Source organism: Carassius auratus, chromosome 24, assembly GCF_003368295.1.
Source record: "Carassius auratus strain Wakin chromosome 24, ASM336829v1, whole genome shotgun sequence".
NCBI classification, from domain to species: Eukaryota; Metazoa; Chordata; class Actinopteri; order Cypriniformes; family Cyprinidae; genus Carassius; species Carassius auratus.
This window is the reverse complement of record NC_039266.1, coordinates 3270372-3294008: the sequence shown is the minus strand read 5'-3', so window position 1 is coordinate 3294008 and position 23637 is coordinate 3270372. Positions and strand designations below refer to the sequence as shown.

At 33.5% G+C, this 23637-nt stretch overlaps 1 protein-coding gene across 1 annotated transcript; it reads right to left on the bottom strand.

Moving 5' to 3' along the window:
- Window positions 1-791: 791 nt before the first annotated feature.
- LOC113042118 (formin-like protein 1) lies at window positions 792-22685 on the bottom strand. Its single transcript, XM_026200704.1, has 26 exons — window positions 22420-22685; window positions 16464-16547; window positions 16021-16101; window positions 15811-15884; window positions 14836-14919; window positions 14161-14283; window positions 13239-13326; window positions 13078-13154; window positions 12900-12993; window positions 11543-11617; window positions 10563-10673; window positions 9975-10124; window positions 9510-9611; window positions 9199-9433; window positions 8324-8479; window positions 7138-7262; window positions 6171-6373; window positions 5859-6093; window positions 5388-5456; window positions 5217-5297; window positions 4841-4970; window positions 3954-4117; window positions 3775-3876; window positions 2627-2734; window positions 2421-2535; window positions 792-1120 (listed from the first exon to the last, which is right to left on the bottom strand). The coding sequence occupies exons 1-26, from the start codon at window positions 22564-22566 to the stop codon at window positions 1020-1022; spliced, it is 3114 nt and encodes a 1037-aa protein (XP_026056489.1). The 5' UTR covers window positions 22567-22685; the 3' UTR covers window positions 792-1019.
- Window positions 22686-23637: the final 952 nt, after the last annotated feature.

Genomic DNA, 23637 nt, shown 5'->3' with positions numbered 1-23637 from the left:
GTTCTTGTGCTGTTTTTGTGACTATTAAAGTGAATATCTTGTACTACAGTCTTGTGCACTAATTGTAAATACAGAAATACTGTACTTTTTTTTTTGTTGTTGTAATGGTAAATGGCATTTTTTTATCCAGTATAAAATCTTTATTATGTTATATGCAGAAAAAAAAAAATGAAAACAAAAAATACATTTATATATATATACACATACTAGACGAAGCTAGTTTCAGTAGTTGGTGTACAGTAAGCATTTCCAGAATACAGTGTCAAAATGAAGCTGAAGATCCAGTTGTTATAGAGTTAATCTCACGAAACCTGTCAGGAATATGCCGTATTTCATCTAAACATTATAAGAAAATGATAAGGAATAACTGTTAATTTTTAAATTAAATTCTTAAAATTCAAAAAAAAAAAAAAAAATGAATGTTCACAGTTTTTATTTTTTTTTAGTTTTAAATTTAAGCACATTCAGATTCTTCAAAATTATTTTTTTAATTTTGAGTTGAAATATGAAATATACAACCATGTTCAAATTCTTCAAATTTCTTTTTTTTCTTCTTTTAATTTTGGAGCAAAATATGAAATATTAAAGAATGTTCAGATTGTTTACATTTTTCAAATTTCTTTCCTTTTAATTTTGGTGCAAAGTATGAATTATGCAAGCACATTCAAATTCTTCAATTTTGGGCTGAAATATGAAATATAAAAACACTTTTTTTAATTTCTTTTTTTTTTCGTTAATTTTGATGCAGAGTATTAAATATACACGCTTGTTTAAATTCTTCACATTTCAGAAATTCTTAACATTTTGGGGTGAGATATGAAATATACAAGCACACATTCTTGAAAGGTTTCTTGAGATTGACTATAAAGTTGTTAGATAAATTGTACATAAATAGTACAGCTTTTATAATTTAAATACAAATAGCTTAATTTTGTTTGTGGTTAAATATTTCTTGTAAACTGTTTTTGGCCTCGTGTGTAATGTGGGTTCATCACAGGATGCTTTGAGCTGTGTGTGTTTCACAGAGAGATGTCGGACGACACGGGAAGCTGCTGAGCTGGTTTCCATTTGGCGCTTCGTCTTCCTCCGTCTGCTCTGATGTACGGCTGGTTCCTTAAATCTAAACACACACACACACACACAGTCAGAAACCCCCCGATGAAGATATCGGAAGATCTTTGAGCTTTTCAAAAACTTGAAAGAAAGGGAAACATCAGATATCTACACGGAGGAACTGAGGGAGACGCTTGCAGGAAGCTGAGTGTTTCAGAAGAGCGATACCTTCAGAGACAGAAGAGAGGAAATAAGAGACAGTTATAAAGCAGAAGTCCCATCGCAGAAACCCGAATCACAGAGCAGACGAGACGAGCGCTTCCCAGAACGAGCCGTAAACGGCACCGCCTGCAGAGCTGAGGACCAGACAGAGAGAGAAACGTGACAGGAAAGAAGACAGACAGACTAAATACACAATCTAGAACATCAGAGTGAATCAAATAACACACAAAATGATTGAAGAAAGAATTAGAATATAGGCCAAGAATCCCAAGAAGCACCAGGAAGAACGATGAACACTAGGAGTTGAATTCTATATCAATGTACAGTAAAACTAATGTAGTATAAACCAATTTCAATTTACATTTTTAAATTTCTAATATTTTTTTTTATAAATATTTCTGATATTTTCACAGTAGCTATAAATGGGTCTATGCAAAATGAAAAATATAGTATATTTTTATATTTATAGTTAAGAAATACTATATAGTTATAATGTTTTAAAAATATAAATAAAACATTTATTATATAAACTGGCCTTTATACAAACATTTTAAAAATAAATAAATTTCATTATATTTATTATAAATATTATTACTTTTAGATTTAAATTATAATATAAATACATTTATACAAATGTATATAATATAAATATATTTCAACATTTATAGTTTATAAATATTTTTATTATTTGCTTGTATTGTTCAAGTGGGTCTTTTATGCTTATATTTATCAATATATATATATATATATATATATACACACACACACACACACATATATATATATATATATATATATATATATATAGACATTATAAATATTGTCAATATAAATGTGTATAAAATATTATCTACGTTTTCTTTTCTTTTAAGCTGACAGCATCTCTTTCTACTCACCGTTATATAAAACTATGGCTGTCAGTAGAATAAAATAATTCTTTAGAAAGCAGAATGTCAAATTTAGTCAGTTGCACTTATTTTAATTTTTTAAATTTAAATTTATATTATATTTAATTTAATTTGAGTTTTTCCCTGAATGTTTGGCATAGAGGTATGCACTGGGTTTAGTTTTCACCATTTATAATACAACCCCTAACAATGGTAGAATCACATTGAAAGTTAGAGCACTGGTTTTCTGTGCCTGACCTGTGATGATGTCCTCGATGGCTCCGTCTCTGCCCTCTCTCACGAGCGGCGTCATCTGCCTGCGCTTCAGCTCTGCGATCAGATCCACCTGAGGGAAGCCTGGCATCGCCGGCATCTGAACACATCAATCAACAAACCTGTGAGACCATGAAGCTTCACTTCCTGTTCTCCGGTGCTTCTGTGTCTGTCTGTCTGTGGCACATTACCCTGTTAGACACAGCAGTGTTCACAGGAGAGTCAGGGATGTGTAAATCTGAGCCCAAATCAGTCTCAGAGATTCTCTTCCTCCGCTGTTCATTCTCCTGTTCAGCCAGCTACAGAGAAAGAGAGACTCGTCCATCAATCAACACGCAGGAGGAACAACTGGAAAACAATATTTGTACAAAGCAGCATGCCAAGTCACATACATTAGGAATAGTATGCTAAAGGGTGGGATCTTTACAGGGTAATTATTGTTGAAATAACCCTTACAATATATTTTAGCATGCATGACAAATATAAATGACAAAAACGGATAAAGACGACAATGTTTTATAAATAATTAAACTTCTTCTTTTTTATAATTTATTTGGAATGTATTATTTGTTTATAAAAATAAATAAATGTATGTTTATTGTACTGTAGTTGTAGTCTTTTTATTACTTAAAAGTTATTTATTTCAGTTAGTTACCAAAAATGGAATTATCTAATTTTAGTTTTTCATTTAATATTAAGATTTTATTTAGAGATTTTTGTCATTTTTGTAAGTATTCTTGTTCTTATGTATTTTTTATTTAGTCATTATTATTAATAGTAGTAACAGTATTTAAATATTTATCATTTTTTATTTTAGTTTAGTAATTTTTAGTCATTTATTTCAATTACTTGCCAAGGTACCATTTACATTTTTTTCGGTTTTTAAATCTAATATTTATAATATATTTTATTTTAGCTTTATTGTGATTACTGAAAACAATTTTAATACGTTTTGTTTTATTTAACAATAACAACCCTTGTTTATGTTGGGCTAAATATACTCAGATTAGATTTCATGAAGGGTTGATGCACTGAGATAGATAGATAGATAGATAGATAGATAGATAGATAGATAGATAGATAGATAGATAGATAGATAGATAGATAGATAGATAGATAGATAGATAATTAATAAAATTATGGCATACATTTTATAATACCATTTCTACATAAAATTGTGTGCTACTTGCCATTTCTTCATAATTATTTGTGAAACACCGAGTGAAACTTGGTTCAAAAAAGAAAATAAATTCTGCATGTCTTTGTTATTTGAATCTCTCATTACCAGGATGAAATATGCTGAGGTGACATGAGCACTAGGTAATAATTTTTTGATTACCTTATATGCTTTAATAAATCTGGCAAAAACAGGGAAGAACACAGAAGGAGGTGTGGATTTGGGATCCTCTCCAAAATACTCCACCACTGAGAGAAAGACCTCCTGTAGAGACACACAGACGATCCAGTCATTCACTGTAGTTCAGAAAAGATTTCACACACAACTGAATTCATCTCCACCTCTGCAGTTTTGCTGTCTTTGACCACAGAGTCCAGCAGACTGCCGTTACTGGACATGAAGTTTGTGAGGACAGCGCTGTCTTTCTGCTGGAGATATTCCCTTCGAACCACCTCCATTCCCTTCTCCAGAGATCGAACATCTGCAAGGATGCTGTCCTGAGAGACTGAGAGAAACATGCAGGTCAGAGTAGATGCTTTCAGCAGACTTACAACCTTTAGATCACCAGCCTGGAATTTTGACTTTGATTGTTTTGATTGCCTTTTTTTAGTTTTTAATCAATGCAAGTATTCTTTTATATTATTTTATTGTACTTTATCATAGTAAGACAAAAAAGAAGAAGTGTGATCTATGTAAAAGTTTGACATTGTAGACATACAAATTTTGCATCTAAATTCCCCTCAGCATTCTCAAGAAGTGGTTAAAAACACATTTGAGGACTACATTTTCATTTAATAAAATTTGAAAAAATATATATAATAGTTTATACATTTATGTTATTAAAATATTTATCTAAAATGTTTTATAAATAATTAAAATATTAAATAATAATAAAAACAAGAAGAAATATGGAATAATAATAAAAACAAGAAGAAATGGTTTAGCAACTCTATTTTCAGAAAAGCCTGTTTCATGCATTTCTATGAGCCCAGCAAGAAAACTTTATTTTATTTTATTAATTAATTAATTTAATTTATTTGTATTATTATTTATTTTATTTTATTTTAATTAAAATAAAAGTTATACATATAATTATGTTAAATATATTACATTTTAAAAAATAATTTAGATTATAAAATTAGATTTTTTGAAATAATTAAAAAAATAATACACACTTAGAGTTGTAGTGGTGAGCTGATGTGAATATGTGTTTATGTTCAATGCTCACCCAGTGCAGCTTTATCCAGACAGTGTAGTTCAGTGTGAAAGTTGTGCAGCTGAGGATATTTCTCTTGTATGATGCTGACGATGAAATGCAGGAGTGTCAGTTTTCGATCCGTGGATTTCATGTCCAGAAGCTGAGAGTGTAAATAAGAGAGATGCGCGATAAATTCACATATAATTTATCATGAACTTATCAGATTTAATGCAATGTAAGTCAGTTTGGATAAAAGTTTGTACCAAATGCATAGATATAAATTTATATGTGTATTTCATGTGTAAGTCAAATATGATTTTTAATTTAATTAACTAAACTTACATAACATACATTAAAAAAAAAAAAAAAAAAAAGAGAAAAAAATTGTAAAGAGGTTTTGTCTCACCAGGTCCAGACTTTGGAGTCGAAATCCATAAGCTGATCCTCTCTTCTCACTGTTCATGTAATTTCCAAATGCAAGAATGATCTAGACATTAAAAAAAAAAAAAAAAAAAAAAAAAGATTAGCTTTCACTGCACAAATGTTTTTTTTCCAGAAGAAAATGTATTCTCTTTACCTCTAGAATCTTCTTGAGTTTGCTGGAGGATTTGATTGACATGGATGCAGCAATGATGGCATTTAATTGCTGTAAAATAAGACCAGGATTTTTTATATATATTTTCGTTTAAAGTTAAATTCAAGAATGCATTCTCCTTATATAACATAACATAACATTGCCTTTCAAGGAAAGTCTGTTCACCAAGTCTTATCTAGATGAATGGGGGAATCCTGAAATCTCACAATTATATTATACATTTCAAATCAGCAAAAAAATGTGAAATAAACTGCTTAAAATTTTTATTTATTCATTATTTTTTTGCAGGCTAGACCGCGGTTCAAACAGCAGTTGCAGTGACGCAGTGACTTTACCAATCGGGGATTGGCTGTTTAAATCAGAAGGCGGGACTATTCTGCCATGCTGTGCTTTGCAGTTTCTCCCATTCATAAGTAATAGGACTGAAGTGTATTCTCTGATGGATTCACTGACAGGCTTTATTAGCAGGATGATCTCGCTGAAGTTGCCCATGAAGGTCAGAGTGCTGATTGTCTGTGCCAGACGCGGGATCTTGCTGAAGGCCATCATGAATCGGTCCTCCTCCGACAGCTCCTGCAGGGGGCGCCCTTCACGCTCGTATTTCTCAATCAACCTCAGCTCATAATCCGACGGGATGAAACGCTCCAGCAGCTCCAGGAAATCAGAGTTTAGCAAATCAAGATTATACCTGCATACAGGGAGTTTTGGGATTAGTTTGAAACATGCAACTTTTGGTTGCATCAAAATTGTGTCTTTTGTACACACGTTTGGATCGCAGTGCAGATCTGCCCAGTGCTCATGCCTACTTTCCGCAGCGTGATGGCGAGGTTTTTGGCCCTGTTGGGCTCCAGCAGTGCGATTTTACTGGATGCTTTATGAGCCACTTTCACCTTCAGAGTGCCGACATCCACAGGTGCAGACTGAGCTTTAGTTTTAAACAACTCCTCAAAGACGTCCATATTCAGCTCCTTCAGACAGAGCAAAGACAGAGAGGCGACTCACATCAGCTTTAGTTTCTCAAATAAACTCTGATGATAAATGTTAAGCTAATTCTAACCGCTTAAGACTATTCCTAAAACATTTAGCATATTTTTTTTTACATTAAAATAGCATGCATAAATGTTTGAATTTTGAATTTTTTATATATATTGTATATATAAATATGTTATAAATTATTTACAATTATATTTTAAAAACAAAAAGGCAAAAATAAATAAATAAATGCATTCATATCAGCCAGGTTAGAATCACACAAACAAAGAAGGAAAGACTTGCCCTAAAACATTTAGTATTTTTGTAATAATAACATAATATATATATATACACACACACACAAACACACACCTACATATACATACATACACACACACAGACACACACACACACACATATATAGAATATATATAGAATATTTTCTATATAAATATATATTTTATAAACAATTAAAATTAATTAATAATTAAAGAAAAAAGCAGCTCATGTTTCTAGCAACTCTTATTTTAGGCAGCCCTGTTTAATGCATTTAAACAAAAATAAAATGTATAAATATATAAAAACCAAAAATTCAATTAATTTTTCAACATTTTATATAAAAAATATTTTATAAATAATTAAACAATATATTTCAAGTAGAAAAAAGCACAAAGCAGCAAAGGTTTATAATGGGTAATACTCTTCAGGTGCCTCTATTTCATACATTTCAATCAGTCGAGTTAAAACCCACAGAACTGACCCCAAGCACACTTTCATCATCCAGCTCTGTGAAGACGGTGCCGGCCACCTGTTCCTCCATTAGAGCCTGCCAATTAAGCAATGGCATGCGATACTTGGTCTTGATTGGCTTCTTACCTTTTACACCTTACACACACACACACACACACACACACAGACAGAGGGAAGAAACGCAAGCAAATCTTTCAGTGCAATGTGCACAGCTTCACTTTTCATTCAAAATCATTTGCAAACATTATTTATTTGTAGAAAAAAAGACAAAAGGGACAATACATATTAATGAACATTTTTCACAAATGTAAATATGCCAGATTTCCATCTGCAGACCCACAAACAGGTAAATGTTACACATAAATACACATAACTACATACAGACACACTATGCACAGGCTATATACAGAGAAGCAAGTACAATAAGTGATCACAACATACATGTCCATAATACACTATATCCATGCTACACTAACTCAACCCATACACAATTACACAACCCATATCACACTGATAGTTCTATCCCCTTTATTTTTACAAAACACTAACTCTATTTTACATCTAGTATATATATTAATGATTACTAAACATGCTCACATATTTGTGTGTTCCTCAACCATACTTTTAAACGATTCCTAAAAATAGGCAAACTTGTGCTTTCCCTCACTGACTGAGGGATACTATTCCAAAAGCTCACCCCCTGATATGATAGAGCATTCTGTGAAAAGGATGTCCGCCTAAACGCCAAGACACAGTCACCTCTCATATTGGCTCTAGTCACTCGAGACCCGACAGCACTGATAGACTTTTGTTTAATAAAATCACTCAATGGTAGAGGCACCAGACCATGTATAACTTTATAGATTAAACAGGCCGATTTAAATAATTTGAAATTCGCAAAATTTAAAAACTTATATTTATCTAAAATATTACAATGATGATATGATGAAGGTTTCTTATCTAATATTTTCAATGCTCTTTTGTAGCATACCTCAATTGGCCCGATAGCAGCATAACTCGTATAAGACCAACTTGTGATACAGTACTCAATATGAGCCAGTATCATAGAGTGCAAGAACGTAATCGCTGCTGTATCCGATAATGAGGTACGAATTTGTTTAAAGTTCCGTAAATTAAAACATTCCAACATATTATATTTTTGTTGTACAGTACAGGACTGTCATCATTTCACTCACCTGTCTGTACACTTCCTGTCCTTCCAGGCACAGGTGAAGGGGGCGGGGCTACACTCATAGGGGGCGGAGGAGGGGGTGGTGGTGGAGGGGCGGGGGCAGGAGGAGGGGGCGGAGACTGCATCACAGGCGAGGCCTTTATTTCTGTGATACTATTATCTTGGAGTTAAAAGAGAAGATAATTATTTATTTTTTAGTTAGCAGAAAGATAGTATTCATGGAAATAAAATATTCATATGAGCATATATTACATTGATAAAAGTTTTAAAAATACATAAGATTTTATAATAATCTAAAAAAATTGTACAAAGAAGTGGTTGTTCACTTGTTTTGCTTCATGGTCCATATTATATTATATTATATTATATTATATTCATTAATTAGGTTAACCTTCGTCTAACTGTGTTTTAGTATTATACTGTTATGTTTTTGTTAATATTTTAAAACATTTTTGATTTTCACATTTTCTACACAATTTTCTTCACAATTTTTATTGGTTGTGTTTTTTTATTCTTTATGGTAATTTTTTTTCATATTTAGTTTCAGCTATTTTAGTACATCAAGTTAAACTAAATGAAAATGAGAAATGTTAAAGCTGAAATTAAATGTTTGCATTTTTTACATTAAAAATTGTTTCAATGTTTATATTGCAACAAAATTTATTATTATTTATTTATTATTATTTATATTTGTTTTATTGTATTGTTTTAGTTTCACTTAACGATAATAACCCTGTTTGGAAATATTAAAAAAATTTAATAATACAAAAGTATAGAACATCTTTATAAATAAAAAAGCACCATTAGAATTAAATAGAAATTATATAGAAAATGATGATGTAATTGTAACACTGGTTAGATGTATTTCTGGATCTTCACCTGTTATGTTAGCGGCTGGCATAATGTGTAATTCCAGAGAGCCGGATTGGGATCTGTCCATGCGGATCAGACCTCGGTCCAGCAGAACCTGGGCCATCTTCTCCAGCTCGGACAGAGCTTCAGCAGAGCGCTGTCTCTCTCTCTCTCGCTCCTGCTCCTTCTCACTGTGTGTCTCTCTCTCTTTCTCCTTCTGCTGCAGCTGAGAGAGCTGAGCCTGTGTCTCCTTCACACTGTCCTGGAAACACACATGAAAGCTTCACAGCCTGGAAACAGGAGTAAAAGTAAGTGTGTGTTTTAGCAAAGTGTGTTACCTTCAGAAGCTCCACCTCTTTCCTACTCTGTATGAGCAGTTTCTCCAGTTCAGACGTCTTCTCCACAGCTTCACTCTCACACTGCTGCAGTCTAGTGTTTAACTGATTTACACAACATACACTCAGTGCTTTAATATGATTTAGTGTGTATACTTGTTCATTTACATTAATAAATATGATGTGCATTATGTTGCATCAAACCAAAATAGAATTAAACCAAAGCTTTACAAGATAGATAGATAGATAGATCGTTAGATTGATAGATAGATAGAATTGAATAAATAACAAAAATAATTGAAAATAAAAATGCATCTATTCCATTCAGTGCATTATTATTTTATTATTATATATAATGCATTTTGTTGTTGTTGTAGTCAAACAGCAGATGTACTTGAAAACATTTATATCAGAACTGGACAGATAGATTGCAGTAATGTTGTGTGTGTTTGGGGTGTGTGTGTGTACCTGTGTGTTTTGTTCTTGTAGCTCCTCTAGATGTTCCATTATTGTGTTTTTGGCCTCGGCGTCCTCTAGCATCGCTCCTACATCAAACACATTATCCAGATACGCTTGAATCTGCACCTGCAGCCTCTCGCTCTCAGTGACGGTTAACTTCTACACACACACACACACACAAAACAGTAAGATTGTGAAACATAAATAAACTGTTCTCTATGTGAGTATACTGCTAAATATAATTTATTTTTGTGATGTAAAGCTGTATTCCTCCAGTCTTCAGTGTCACATGATCCTTCAGAAATCATTCTAATATGCTGATTTGCTTCCTTCAAGAAACATTCATGCTACTTACTGCAGCTATTTTTTTTTCTGGGAACAATGATACATTTTTTTAGGACACTCTGATGAGTACACCGTTCAAAAGAACAGCATTTATTTGAAATACAAATATTTTGTAACATTATAAATGTCTTTACAGTAGTGTCACTTTTGATCAATTTAATGCATCCTTGCTGAATAAAAGTATGAATGTATTTCATTCTTTCAAAAAAAAAAAAAAAAAAAAGCTCAAAACCTTGAACAGTAGTTGCTCACCTCCAGATAGCTGTCTAGTCCCAGTTGTGTAAACTCATACTGTAAATACACTCGGAAGTTCATGTTCTCTTCTGAGTGCACTACAATGTTGATAAACTGCATACAAGCCACCTAGAGGTGAGAAGGGGAACATATACTGATCAGTTTTCCTCACACTCATGAAAGGTCAATAACAACAGGAGAAACCTTAATCTATGTCTGGAATGTGAAACGTATGTGGTGTTAATATAGTGAATTTGTGAGAAAATTATTAAAATACATTTTAATCATATGATTATTAAAGCTGCGGTAGGTAACTTTTGACGCTCTAGTGGTTAATAAACAGAACTGCTTGCGTCTTGCGGAAGAACATCGTAGCCGGAACTACTTCTCTCTGTTTATGTCTATGAAGAATCACAAAGGTACTGGGTTACTCCGCCGCGGTACCCCCGAAGCAATCTAAAATAGTCCGAATATAAACACTTATTATAGGTGCACCCTAGTGATTCAGGACAAGCTAAAAACACGGTTTGGAAAATGGATTCATGGTGTACTCGCTTATTATATACATTTTTCTACATTTTGAACACAAACAAAGTTACGGACCGCAGCTCTGATTGGTTGTTTCTTAATGGGAGCGATGTATTTCTGCAAATGGCAATAGGAGCACTGGGAGGAGCCAGAGGAGCTTGATTTTTTTCCACAGATTATGTCTCATATTCTAGTGTCAGGACATAATGACAGGTTTAATAAATATGTAAAAAAATACATTTTTACAAAAGTTACCTACTACAGCTTTAATACATACCTGTATACACGTTCTGCTTGTCCTAAAGTGGAAAGGTTCTCAAGAATGACTGATAATTAAGTCAATGTACAAAAAGGGCCTTAAATATAGATGTCTGTCATGCTCCTCCTTTTTGTTGAGCTAAATACTGTACAATCAGTGTAAGAATCTTAAAATGAAAACATATGAAGAATTTTATACAGTAGGTCCTCACCATGAAATCAATGTTGTTGTCCTCATTTCTGAAATACTCCATGAGTTTCTCAAATCTGTTTTTCTCTCCACACACCTGCATGAACATACAGACACATTTACTGTATTTGAGTTTACTGTACAGTACTTGACCATAAAGTAAGAACATTTTACTTAGAGACCTTCAGTGATATTTGATGTCACATGATCATTTATCATCTGAAAATATATTACTGGATCCATTATCTGTATCTAATTATTAGTTCTTGCAATAGAGGGCGTGTTCTATTTTTATAGAAAGTATTTGCATTCATAGAAACAATGGAAACAATGGGAAACCCCTAAGCAGATGAGGTCTATTTTTGTTTCGGTTTTCGCTCTAGTTTGTGTAGTCCTTTCTGCTTTCATTGATATGCATCTGAATCAACTCCCACACAAAATGTCTTTGTGACAATAAGCGCACAGACCTTCAGAATGAGGTGTGTGTGAATGCATGAGCTTGCGAGCTGATCATGTGTCTTTATAAAGGGAACGATCTAGTTCTGTCATGTCTGTGTCTCTCGTGTAACGGCTGATATCACAGAATGAGCTTCAGGTTACTGGAGTTTAACTGCAAATCAGACACAGTGTCTGTGTTCATTCAGCGTCTGAGAGAAAAACTGAAGAGTTTGGGTTACAATTTATATCCTTCCAATTAGGCTATTAGACATTATCTGATTAAATGTAAATATTTTTCACATATTATGTTACAATATTATTACTCATATATGTTGTCCTAAAAAGTATTTGGATGCCATACTTAAAAATGTATGAATTAATACAATTAAAAAACATTTAATTTATTATTTCTGATAATATTATGTCTTGGTATATTATATCTGATTATATTTTATTACTTATTTTTTATTATTTTTATAATACATAATTGGTATTGTAAATTTTGTATTATTGATTATTATTGTTATGTATTATTATATGATTAGGTATTTTTTATTTTATTATTGTACTGAAACAAACTTTTTTTATTACTATAATTTGGTATATTTCATCAAATTTTATTAAACAAAATTTTTGGTATTATTTTTATCACACAGATTTAATATGATATGTTATTTATTTTTAATATTATATTATGATTTGGTATTTTGGTTGTATTTATAGTATTTTTATAATAAATATTTGATATTTGTCTCTTTTTTTCACCTATTTTATTTTATTTATTTATTATTTTTTATTTTATTTAGATATATCCCTTTTTGTTTTTTTTCTCCCCACAGAGTTGAATTGTACACAATAAGACCAAGGAGACACACTGAAGTGTGGGAGATGATGATAAGAAGAGTGAGATGAACAGAGAAAGAAAGCTAGTCTTTTCTTACCTCTTTGAAATTATTAAAGGCTGCAATAATCATTTCGTGACCTCCTCGAACCAAACAGACAGCAGCAAGGAGCTCCAGAACCAGAGCTTTAGTCCTAAAAATAAAACACACACATATGTAAGTAGAATATTGTAGAAACAAAACATTCAACACACTCACACACACACTCTTTTCTCACCTGCCATTCTTGTTGTTGAGACTCAGTGTGATTTCATTGACACAGTTGGGATGAGCCATCACCTGATTAAACCCTAACTAACACACACACACACACACACACATTAGCCAAGGAAAGAGATGAGACATGACTAGATTAGAGGAGTAAGAGATGAGAAGTACCTGGTAGTTCATGATGGCACGGAGGCACATGATGCAGAGGTGCAGGTGGTTCTTCTGACTGAGCAGACGCGAAAATCTCAGAGCTTTCCTGAGCAAAACAAGCAATATTAAGAAATATTTGTATTCAATATTGATTAAGTATTATATTTTGTCTTTTTTATATATATATATAATTATTCATTATTATATTGTTATTTGGGATCATATATATTTTAAATATTTTAACATCTTTTTAATATTTGTATTTATTAAAATATATACTATTTTTCTATTTGAATATATTTTTTCTTTATAATATATATATTTTTTTGATTGTGTTATAGATATTTATGTTTGCATATACAGTAATTTCTGTATGAATAAACAGACGATTTGGTTTAAATAGGAAAAAAGTATTAAAAGCAGAACTACATAATTTTTATTTTGTAACATCTGGAAATCTCAGAATCGTTAATAGTAAAAGTACTGTATGTGACAGACACACACAAACAAACAAACAAACAAACAGTGTAACAGGAATGCAGTTGATGCTGATAGAAGTGATTGGATGTGTGTGTGTGGGTGTGTGTGTGTGTGTGTGTTTGATCGCATGTTTTGATCTCAAAATACATTGCAAACATATTTGAAATACAGTGACAGTGTTTCGCACGTGTGCATGTTTGTGTGATTGGGTCTTGTGTATGTTTCCTTTTGTAGATTTTATTGTCAGTGTGTGTGATGCTGGGAATAGTAATGTAGAACTTATGTTATATATAAAATTATTTACATTTACATTATTTGACATGGTAACATGTTTTCTTCTTCGGTTCACGACCAAAGAACTTCATAACAAATGACATATACTGTAGATGTAAAAATTGCTTATATAAGAAACAAAATGTGTAATTCATCATTTCAGAGTGGTTTATACTCCATAACTGACCTTGTGGTGAAGGGGCGTCCTGAGCGTGGGGAATTGTGGGTAGGGGAGTTTGTCGCACTGGTGGTCAAATCTTCCACAGATTTCTCTTCAAAGCTTCCATTATCAGAGCTGTCCATGTCATATCTGTAAAACACAGTAAACGTCTGTCTATGATTCCATGATAATTCAACAGCACAACTGTTTTCAACATAGTGAGAAAGGAGCAGCTAATCAGCTTATTATAGTGATTTCTGAAGGATCATGTGACACTCAAGACTGATGTAATGATGATGAAAATTCAGCTTTGATCAAAGGAATAAATTTCATTTTAAAATATATTCAAATAGACTACAGGTTTTCAATTGTAAATTGAACATTCCTGTTAATGTTTTCACATTATTACTGTTTATACTCTATTTAAAAAAATAAATAAATGAGTAAATACCGCCTTGGATGATTAGATTCTATGAATTTAACACCGTAAAGTGTTTCTTTGTTGTTTCTTTGTTGTGTGTTGCTCAGGCTGATGAATATAACAGCAGTGTTAGCTATGGCATCAGAGGCCTGGTTTCAGACATTGGATGGTCAGGACATGTTCTCTTCCCAGACGCCTTGTCACATTAAGAATTTAGGTTCCTCTATTGTGTCTTGGAACAATGTGTGTGTGTGTGTGTGTCTGTGTGTGTGTGTACACACGTGACTGCACGTTGAGCAAAAGAGAGGTAGTCCACCAGCACGTCTAACCCCTTGTTTTCTTCATTTAGAAACTCCTGAACCCACCTGAACACACAGAGAGAATAATAAAATGAAGAACAAAAGGAGCTCAACTGAGATAAATTATGAGTGACAAAGTAATTACAGTCCAGTGTAGACACAGATATTTTCTAGACTTCCAGATTTCAGAAACCTGCATTTAAAGGAATACTTCACCCAAAAATAAAAATAAATTAGCTGAAAATTTTCTCACCCAGCCTCATGCCTTCCAAGATGTAGATGAGTTTATTTCTTCATGGGAACAAATTTGGAGAGTGTAATGTTGGAGAAATGAAAATTTCATCACTTGTTCACCAATGGATCCTCAATAGTGAATGGGTGCCGTCAGAATGAGAGTCTATAATCCATAATAATGCTTACTGCAGTTAAAAATTCCATCCTTTCCCATCAAAATCCACCAACGTATTTGTTTTATACTGTTTTCAAATGAAGCTCTGTGAGATTTGTGCATTCTGTAATCTGTGCATATTTCTCTTCTGATTCAGACATTGCTGTTTTAGGCAGAAAAAAAGTGATGTGTTTTAGTCAGTAACAGTGGTTTAAAGTAAAAAAATTAATAAAACGTCTTAATGACAGATTTAAGGCATGTGGGTTATTTGTGGAATTTTATCAGCTGTTTCGTCTCTCATTCTGACGGCACCCATTCAATGCAGAGGATCGATTGGTAAACAAGTGACGTAATGCTGCATTTCTCAAAATCTGATGAAGAAACAAACTAATCTACATCTTGGCTGGCCTGGGGGTGAGTACATTTTCAGTAAATTGTGATTGCTGCCTGAACTATTCCTTTACGTGATAAACTTGAAGTTTTAAAAAGTCTATTCATTTATTATGTACAGTAATCAGGCAAGTGACAAGCATTGTCAGTAACATTGCATGTCATGTGATGGCTCTTACCCGATGTGATTGGTGCGCAAAGAGATCTCCAACTCTCTCAGAACTTGTGTGGATTCTTGGACTCGCCTTTTAAACTACAGATCACACACATATAATTTGATTAATTAAAATCATTTGCATATTTCAGTTTAATAATACCTGGAAAAGCTCTGTATCTCACTCTCAGATTTAAACACACACACATATACAGGCTCAAACATATATCTGTACCTTTCTGCCTCCTCCCTGCTCTAATACACTCTTGAGTTTCTGAATGTATGCTGACGGAGGATTCTTCACCTGGAACCGTTCCTGATGAGAGAAACAAGAAGGTTCTCCTTAAGTCCACACGTACAGTTAGTCACATTTCTAGCATCAGAAGCAGTATAAATCATTTTTTCATAAATATTTCCCACCCTCATGATCTTTAATGTTGCTGTACCTTTAAGACTTTGATGTGTAAATGACACGTGCTATGATTGCCAGTCATCTGCTGAATATTTATTTATTTATATGGTGGTGACATCATTTCATTTATTTTTTAAAGAGCAAGGACGATTGTGTTTTTCATTATACAGTATGTCCCCTTTAAAGGTGTGAAAATAAATGCAAATGAAAAAGTGAATGAAAATGTGTAAAAAGTAAATGTTTTTATATTTCTGCCCTGAACTCACCTGGTCACAAACTAACTCCCATTTCTTCTCGTTGTCGTACTGACAGAGCAGCTTCATTTTGTCTGGCGGAAGATTCATGGAATTCTACAATCACAGAGCAAGAGACAAATCATAAGCCTTTTTGTAAGTCTGAATTCATTAGTATTAATTCTACAGAGTCATTAGTTCTTTTGCAATGAGGCAAACTCTTAAAAATGTTTTTACAGCACTTTTGGGCTCAGCAAAGAACTTTATTGGGAACCATAATGGTTGAATTTTTTAGAGAATAAGTGTTTTTTTGAGAGAATGCTGCATTTATTTGATCTAATATAAAATAAAATGAACTGAAACTTTTATAGAGTTCAAAACAACAACATTTGAACATTTGGAACAGAAACATTTTCAATTTATATGCTGTCACTTTAGATCAGTTTAATGTGTCTATGCTGAAAAAAAGCATTAACTTTTCACACACACACAAAACGCCCTGCCCATAGCACCCAAACATCTCCGTGGCAAGTTTTGGACAGTCCACGTTTTCTTCCGATCCATTTCCCAGACTATTTCTATGTTTTAATGCAGAGTTACTGTGGCACCAGTCACACGTTACACTTGTTAGATGGTCAGAAATGACCTGATGAGTAAGCGGCTGCGTCTTGTGAGCCGGTTTACGAGCAGCGGACAGGTCACATGTATAATGAGGGATGATGAGTCTAAGAATGCCCTCTCTGAACCGGCAGAATAGTGCTGTGTGAATGTCCTGTTGCTATGACGATCTCCTACATTATTTATGAACAGCATGAGTGTTTGCATCTGTGTTGCACACACACAAACTGTTATGGCGCTACAGAATTACCTCATCAGTGACTCATCTGAGCATCGGATGATACTGAACACACAGTGTGTGCACGCTGCGTGTAAAACATTCTGAAAATCATCTTCAAGGTCATCTTCTATTCTCTTATGCATGCTAAGGCTGCATTTACTTGATCAAAAATACAGGAAACACAGTAAAATGGTGAAATAAGTTTTCAATTTCAAAAATAAATTTATAGCTTACGCTACTCCTATGTCCTACATCTCTTGTAAATGTGTGTACGACAGTCAGGGCCGTCACTAGTAATTCTGGTTACTAATAATTCACTAGAAAATCAGTTTTTCTTTTTCTTTCTTACACAAATGCGTCGATTCTCTTCAGAATTAACCCCTCGTAGCCATGTGGAGTATTTTTTATGATGGATGGATGCACTTTTTGCGGCTTCAAAAACTCAAACCTCATTCACAGCAATTATAAAGATTGGAAGAGCCAGGATATTTTAAAATATAAGTTCTTCTTGAGTGAGTAAATCATGTGGTATTTTTAAATTTTGTAGTTTAATACTCAGGAATAGTGGTTTGTTCAAATCTTTGACTATGAGCAATATTAAGCAAACACAACTGATTAAATCATTACATTTGTGTCCTGTGGTTATTTTTCTTCATGTTCCTGGGAGGGTTTGAACAGGTGTTGCTATTCCCTTACGTTTTTTTTTTTTACGTTTTACTTTCTGCATACAGCGGGTGAGGTCCTTTGACAGAATGAAACAGAATGTTTTGCTGTGAAAGATGACGGGAATTCTCAGTGTTTGTTTTGTGTCTGATTCCTTGGCTCTATCTTTCAGCTGATAGCTCAGGAATCTTATCAGTTGTTTTTGGAACGTTGCAAAAAATCTCAATGAACTCTATACTAATATTAAGCCTTTTTTTGACCCGCCTATGAACCCCAGACTGACCAAAGACTCAAGAACTGTTATTTTAAATAGTAATACTATTTCACAACTGTACTATTTTGCTGCATTTCTGATCAAATAAATGCAGCCTTGATTAGCAGAAAATACTAAATATTTAAAATTTTGGGAGCTGTAGAGTATGTGACTTGTAAAAGTTATATAGATATTGATGTCACATCATTTTAGTGCATATTAAATTACTAAATATGGCACATAAGTATGGCACATTGTCCTAATTTGCAAAACAGGTCAATGGAAGAAAAAACAGCAATCTGCAGAAATATCGCTTTAGGGCAAACACACACAGTCTCTCTGAAACAGTCTCTCTCTCTCTTTTATGGAATACCTGCTGTGCAGACAGCTCCATTGATTATAATTGTCAAGCTTATAGTTGTCAGGTTGCATCTGTCGAGTGTTATCTTTGCATGTTTTAATTCAGACCTCATAGTTTCTTTTGTCTTTTATAATAGCTGACCCTTTCTACTGGAGAAAAATAGAATCAAAGGACAAAACACTTCCAAGTTTTTAACCATCACTGATTGCTTGATTTTCACTCGTTTCTGAACACATCATCTGCCCTTTCTATGTCCTTTTTATTTTTTCTATCCCTGAAAACATTTAAACAGCTAACATAACTTCTTCACATGTTATTTTGAATCCTCAAAATACTTCAAATGTGCAAGCATGTAAACCAATAATTTGTGCGTCAGTGAGCAATGCAGCAATGCAGCAAACTGTATACTGCAGTACACGTGCAGAGAATAATGCACATGTTTATTCAGAGCCGTCATACCACTTTACCTTCAGAAGAATTATACTAGAATTATACTGTTTTCAGCTAATCATATTTGCATGAGCTTTTTTCTATATGTGTAAGCCGAATCAGGTACTTTTAAAATCGCCTCAAGGATTTTGTAATGTATATATTCAATTAAAAAAATTTTATGACATTTTTAAGACACTTGGGTTATTAACTAAACCTGAAACTAAAATTCCCCAAATAACCCACATGCCTTAAACTACAATTATTTAATTCATTATTATTTATTTCAGCTAGTTCTCAAAGCAGCATTTCTCATATTGTTTTAATTGAACCTGATGCAGAATGTCTAAACAAAATTTTAATTAATAAAAACAATATTTGTGTATATATATATATATATATATATATATATATATATGTATGTATGTATATATATATATATATATATATATATATATATATATATATATATATTTCATTTTCATTCAAAATAATAAAAACTATAACAGCATCTTAGTGATTATAAAATAACTGCTCATCATAAATGAGATGCAGATGATACTTGTAGATATTAAAAAGACATTAAAAACATTGCATAATTTCTTCTCTTTACACCTCATAAGAGCTCAGCTTGATGTTTTCTCGTACTGCTGTTGTTTTCAACCATCAGCCATCAGTTTCTATGACTAATTTCTGCAGTAATAATTAAATTGAAATACATTTAGAGCTGACTTTGATTCATTGTATCTCATAGATTTTTGTCCTGAGTGTTTCTAGATCAGCTGAAGGCGGGAGTACAGCTGAAGATGGATGGTTTGTCCTTTTGGTGGGTGGCCACATTCAAAATATCAATAACTGAACGGGCTATTTGTATAATTACAGGCCTGTCGTTTTTGCAGATGTTTTGCGCTCCCCCCCTTGGCAAGGCGATGTAGAAAGCATCAGCTTGAATGGTTTAAAAGCTATAACATGCACGGGCAAGGACAAAACCATTGCTTTTATACACATAAATTCAGCATCATAAAGAAAAAAAATCAGAGTTCTCTAAATGTGTGTGTGTGTGTGTGTGTGTGTGTATGCCCACTGTGAGTGTTATGCAAGACTTTTGTTAATCGTTTAACAGTTTCGTTTTTAATTGAATACTTGTGACTTTTACTAAACAAGCTCACTGAAGCTTTGCCATGTAATATTTAGGTTTTGTACCCGACTAGGTGTGTTTTTGAGTGATTACTCTTTTAATTGTGCGTTTTATCACGTACATGCTGCTGGTGCTGCTTGCATTATTTGCATTCTATTTCCATTATACAAACAGCATTTCGCAAACTCTCTCTTTCTCCGTAGGCATTGTAGATGGCGACTGGATAAAATGAAGTTGTTTGAGTTGGATGGAGAGCCTGCATTTAGACTTAATACTTAGATGGCCTTTCACTGCTGTATGATGGGAAAGTGTTGAGTGCTTATCTGATTTAGGAACAGCATTAAGGATATTGGCAGAGTAAATTAATTAACATGGAATAAATTACAGCTGACTTTACCAATAAGCACTAGAACCAGACTTAAGTTATATAAGGAGTAAAACATTGGCTAAATAATAATTTTAAATACAGGTACTTGTGTAATGTGGACTGTTGGATTTGGTCTTTTTAGACTGGAAACCCGCATGTAAAATAAACTACTGTGAATCTGGTTAAGTAGGTTGTTCCAGGCCTTAACTATAACCGGCCAGCATGCCAACAGGGCTGGATCATGTCTGTGCTGTTATAATGTATTATTTATTGTGGTAAGGTGTGTGGAGTTATATAATCATAATACTTTTAACCGACTTGTTTATTAAAAACCCTTAAAAAATGTCCATACAGTAGGACACAAATGAAGATGTTAATGGCTAATATGTGATTTCACAATGAACACAAATGTCAAGAGTTTCAGTAAATAATGTAAAACCGTTTCAGTAAATTTCTGTCTGCTCCTCACATAAAGCTATTGTATATTTGAAATATGGTGTGTGGAACTACTTTAAAGGTGAAAATGAACATTTGCTATAAATTTACTCCCTTATAGGCCATCCAAGTGAGGAAGATGAGTTGGTTTCTTCATCAGAACAGATTTGCATTACTTGCTCACCAATGGTTCCTCTGCAGTGAATGGGTGCCGTCAGAATGAGAGTCCAAACAGCTGATAAAAACTTTATAATGATCCACACCACTTCAGTTCATCAGTTAACATTTTGTGGAGTGGAAAGCTGCATGTATGTTTGTAACAAACAAACACAACATTTAAATATTTTTAACTGTTTTAACTTATCTTCGATTTAAAAAAAACAACAACAATATATTTGTCTAGATCTTTTTTTGGGCTGTTTTTTCTTGTGAATGGTCCTTGATCTGAGCATATTCTCTCCTTATTTGGTTTTCGCTTCACAAGACATGAATTGATGGTCTGGAGTGGTGTGGATTATTATGATGTTTTTAATCTCTCATTCTGACGGCACCCATTCACTGCAAAGGATCCAGTGGTGAACAAGTGATTTGAGCAAATCTGTTCTGATGAAGAAACAAACTCATCTCTTGAATAGCCTGAGGGTAAGTACATTTTTCCTTCCCTTCATCTTTGGGTGAAAGATTTCGGTAGCACTTTATTTTACAGTCCTGTTCCTCATGTACATACTATTTATATAGTAATTACAATAACTATGTAATAAATAGGTACTAACCCTGAACCTACCCCTAAACCTACCCCATGTAGTTACCTTGTATTACCAGAACTTTCTTAAATACACTGTAAGCACACTATAAGTGCATCTAAGTACACATAGTGTAAAATAAAGTGCAACCAAGATTTCTTATAAGAAGCATTAAGCAAGAAGGTCATACCAGTTAAGAATGTTGTAAAGATGAATAAATGTTAGAACTGTAATCACTGGATTAACCCCTACTACTTTAAACAAGTAAAGTATTAAGCAGCCACACACTCGCATACTGTGCACTCATCATAAATCAGATGAAGATGATACAAGTAGATAAAGCACATGAAAAACACCTAATGACGCATTAAAGTCCCCCAGCTGCACAATTACAGCTTTGCTGATGCATAACACTCATACTCCGGGAGATCTGACAGATTTCACTAACACACATATGAATGCAATCACCTCAGTACACATTCCATCACAGTCTACAACCTCACATGGTACAGCTAGCTGTATTATGTCATTCAGACTCGTTCTTTTGCATGCAAAGAGATGCATATCATGGTGCATATCAAACATATTTATAATTAGTGCAGTGGAGCATCTCAGCTTCAACCATTCATACAGTACTGTACTTCAACATGCTTTTTTCTACATGCCAAATCAGCAGAGCGCTTCTAAAGTAAAAGACATATTAGAGCTGAACCCCATTGTAGTTAGTCTAATGCATTAAAGGATATTTTATCATGTACATACCAACACCATGCTGAATCTCTCCTCTAACTCGTCCTCAGGTGGTAGGGGCAGTTTAGGGGCCGGTGGCTGTTTCTGCCCATAAGTGCTGAGGGGCCGTTTGACGTCCCGTCTGGGTGACATCTCCAGACTTCCAGCTGCGTTCCCCATGGCTGTATGCAGAGTTACACGCAGAAGTACACATATACAGTCCAGATAACCTAGATGTTGAGATACAACTACAACTTTACACTTGCTGGTTGATTCTAAACACTTGTGTGTGAGGTCTTGTTTAGTCCAGGTGTAGCAGTTTAAGTCCAGTGGTGGGACACTTCAGAAACACAATCCAAAACAAAATCCAGCTTGAATACTATAGAAATTACTTCTATTAAATCTATAAAAGGTTGAGGTTTTCACATAGTTGCTGACTTATTCAGGTTCTTTCTAGTCTTCTGATGGTGTTGTCCATTTGCTGTAGGCAAAACCTACAGGCTGTGTATACAGAAAGAAAAATGACACCAGTAGGCACGGCTGTTGTCTGTTCGGATGTGTCTTAGTCGTCTTCTGGTCTCTGTGACATCTGTCTGCTCCATCCTGGAGTGAGTAGTTCAGGTAGGGAGGAGAGGAGTGAGTGATGTGGGAGAGCAGGTGGGGACTGGGAAGCTTCTGGGTCCTAGTGCTGGATCTGTAACTGTGTGTGTGTGTGTGTGTGTGTGTGTGTGTGTGTGTGTGTGTGTGTGTGTGTGTGTGTGTGTGTGTGTGTGTGTGTCTAATGAACACCTGATACTGACTCAGATGTCCATCTACAACCAGTGTCTCGAGTTACTTGTTGGTGTTTGTTGCTAGGATGCTAAAGACAACCACATTACAGTGCACACACTCGGAATGACCTCAGACTTGTGCAAATAGTTGTAACTGCAAATCTATAGCACAAATACAAGTAAAAATAAATATTTTTATATATTTATAATTAATGATAATAATTATAATTATTTGGGTTTGGAGTTGATACCATTTCATGTTTTTTTATTTCTGAAATGAGTCCCTTATACGCAACAAATACAGTTATATTGTGAAATATTATCACAATTTCAAATAACTTTTTTCTGTTTGAGTATATTTTAAAATGTCATTTATTCCTATGATGTAAAACAACATTTTCAGCATCATTGAAATACAAATGAAATACAAATATATATATTTATATATAATTTATATTATATATATAAATATATTTAATAT

Bases quoted from the DNA above. Each gene is read 5' to 3' on its own strand.
- LOC113042118 (XM_026200704.1), bottom strand. From the start codon at position 22,566: ATGGGGAACGCAGCTGGAAGTCTGGAGATGTCACCCAGACGGGACGTC. The intron at 4,971-5,216 runs GTGAGACAAAAC...TTACACTCTCAG, and splicing joins GACTCCAAAGTCTGGACCTG to CTTCTGGACATGAAATCCAC. The intron at 4,118-4,840 runs GTGAGCATTGAA...TGTTTCTCTCAG, and splicing joins TCTGGATAAAGCTGCACTGG to TCTCTCAGGACAGCATCCTT.